General features: G+C 41.4%; 1 protein-coding gene across 1 annotated transcript; it reads right to left on the reverse strand.

Moving 5' to 3' along the window:
• Positions 1–301: 301 nt before the first annotated feature.
• Positions 302–1,662, reverse strand: EV154DRAFT_485829 (uncharacterized protein; the record flags this gene model as incomplete). Its single annotated transcript, XM_051598780.1, has 3 exons — positions 302–926; positions 1,008–1,417; positions 1,516–1,662. 3 exons carry the CDS (start codon positions 1,660–1,662, stop codon positions 302–304), a joined length of 1,182 nt encoding a protein of 393 aa, XP_051453082.1.
• Between the last annotated feature and the right edge of the window lie 326 nt (positions 1,663–1,988).

A 1,988-nucleotide genomic window follows, 5' to 3' on the forward strand; every position in this document is an offset into this window, starting at 1 on the left:
TTCATTATCACCAAAGTTCTCTTCTTTCATCAGTATCGTAGTTTTTAGTATTTCTAGAAACATCAGAGGAGTTAGAATTGGATTGATTGTTAATAAGTTGATTAGACAAAACGTTAAGATTAGACGAAGCTAATTTATTGTTATTATCATGAATTGAACTATTATTTACCTTATACTGCTTTTTCTTTCCAGGACAGACTTCAGCGTGACCAACAGAAAAAGTAGCAACTCTGCAATATATGCACTTCTTAACCTTGAACAAGAAGTTCTTCTCCTCAATGTTCAACACGTGCGATGGCTTTTACACCAAATCAAGGCGGACCAAGTCAAAGTTGATTTCCCTTGGAGGACCACTCGAAGAAGATGCAGGGGTAGCAGCAGCAGCAGCGGCAGAAGAAGAAGGGCTTGACCAAGTGGGGGTGACACTAGCACCATTGACAGCTTTTCTTTTCTTTGACTTCTCAGAGGACAAACCAGACGAAGAACTAGCGTTACCTTTTTTTCTTTCGTCTTCCAAGCATTGTTCCAATAGGGCTATTTTCCTTGTGATAGCTTGTCTTTCGTTTTCAAAGTCAGAGTAGAAGTCGCAGAAAGCTTCATCATTACACGGGGCATGGATGCTTGTATCCTTGTTGGACAGGTTCACGTACTCGGACATAGCGTTAATCACCTTAGTCTTAAGTTTTTCTTTCTTGAGGTTCCAGATGAAACAAGCCGTGTACAGGTAGTTGTTCTTGGTTAAAACGTTACAGGTAATCTCCAAGATACCGAAGCTGAACATATAGGCAGCCAGATTTTCACCGTCCTTGATCGCACCATTTTCGAAAAGTTCTTCATTGTCTTTTTGAATACCCTTATCGGAGTAGATCACAAATCGTTCTTGTAAAATCTTGACAGCCTTAGTCTCTGTAGGCTTCTTGTTGGCACTATGCTTGGTTTCGATAGCTTTGTTGAACCAAGCTCAATTGATGAAATGCTTTTCCAAACAACCTTCCAAATGGACAAACCTGTGCTTCTGTACATCGACATTCGCATTCTTGTATACTCTCTCGAAAGAAATAACGAACGTTTCCAACAAGTAGTCTTCATTGCCATTCTCGATATGAGCAGCCTTACGAGCCTTGGTGAGTCGAACGTTAAAAGGAGGGAGGTCCTTGGGGTTGATCGCAGTATGATCCAGTTCCTTTCTTGACTTCTTGATTGTTAGCTTGTCAGTACGGGAGGTTACCTCGAGTAAATTGGTTTCTTCGTTTCTCAAAGAAATCAACGAGGCACAATCATTCGCAGTTCTCTTGTGTAAATACTCCAAAGCAGTCGAGTTGGCGTCCAAATGTACCTTGTACTCCAAAGGATTAGTAGCAAGTTTGGTCATCAATTCAGTTCCAGTCTTAGAAAGAATAGCGATCGTGGCTGCATCCTCTTTAATTCAATTCTCAAACACAGCGATTCTGCCAGCGTAATCTGATCCTTCCGGAGAATCTACGACTGGGCTTACAAGTGAAGACGATGCTTAACCTTGATCAGTACGAGTGTTTTCGGGCGTACCCTCAACATCAACGTCCATACGATCGGAATAATCACCTCCTCGGTGAACGACATCAGAATGAGAACCAGAAGAACCACCAGAGAACTCGGACTCCGAAGAAGAAGAGTGGTTGACATCAAGTACAGGGGAACCTTAGGCAGCAGTGGGATGGTTGGCATTAACGAGAGAATTCTTTTAAAAAAATGTGATGTTTTGAGATAATAGAATTAGATAAAAAACAGAAGAAAAAGAATTAAAGCAATGAGTCTCTGTTAATCCTTTTTTAAAGTTACGAGATCGCGGCCCCAGCCCACTTCCGTAATTTTTTGACCTTCGCTTCGCTACGGTAAAAATAACCTACGTTCCTGCTGGGTGCGATCTCGCGCCTGCAGCGGGCCACCGACGCCACTCAATGTTTATAAATGGGATAAAGATAGATTTTATTGATAATGAATATTTTATG

This window comes from Mucor mucedo (genome assembly GCF_025094135.1).
Source record: "Mucor mucedo strain NRRL 3635 chromosome Unknown EV154scaffold_124, whole genome shotgun sequence".
Classification (NCBI taxonomy): Eukaryota; Fungi; Mucoromycota; class Mucoromycetes; order Mucorales; family Mucoraceae; genus Mucor; species Mucor mucedo.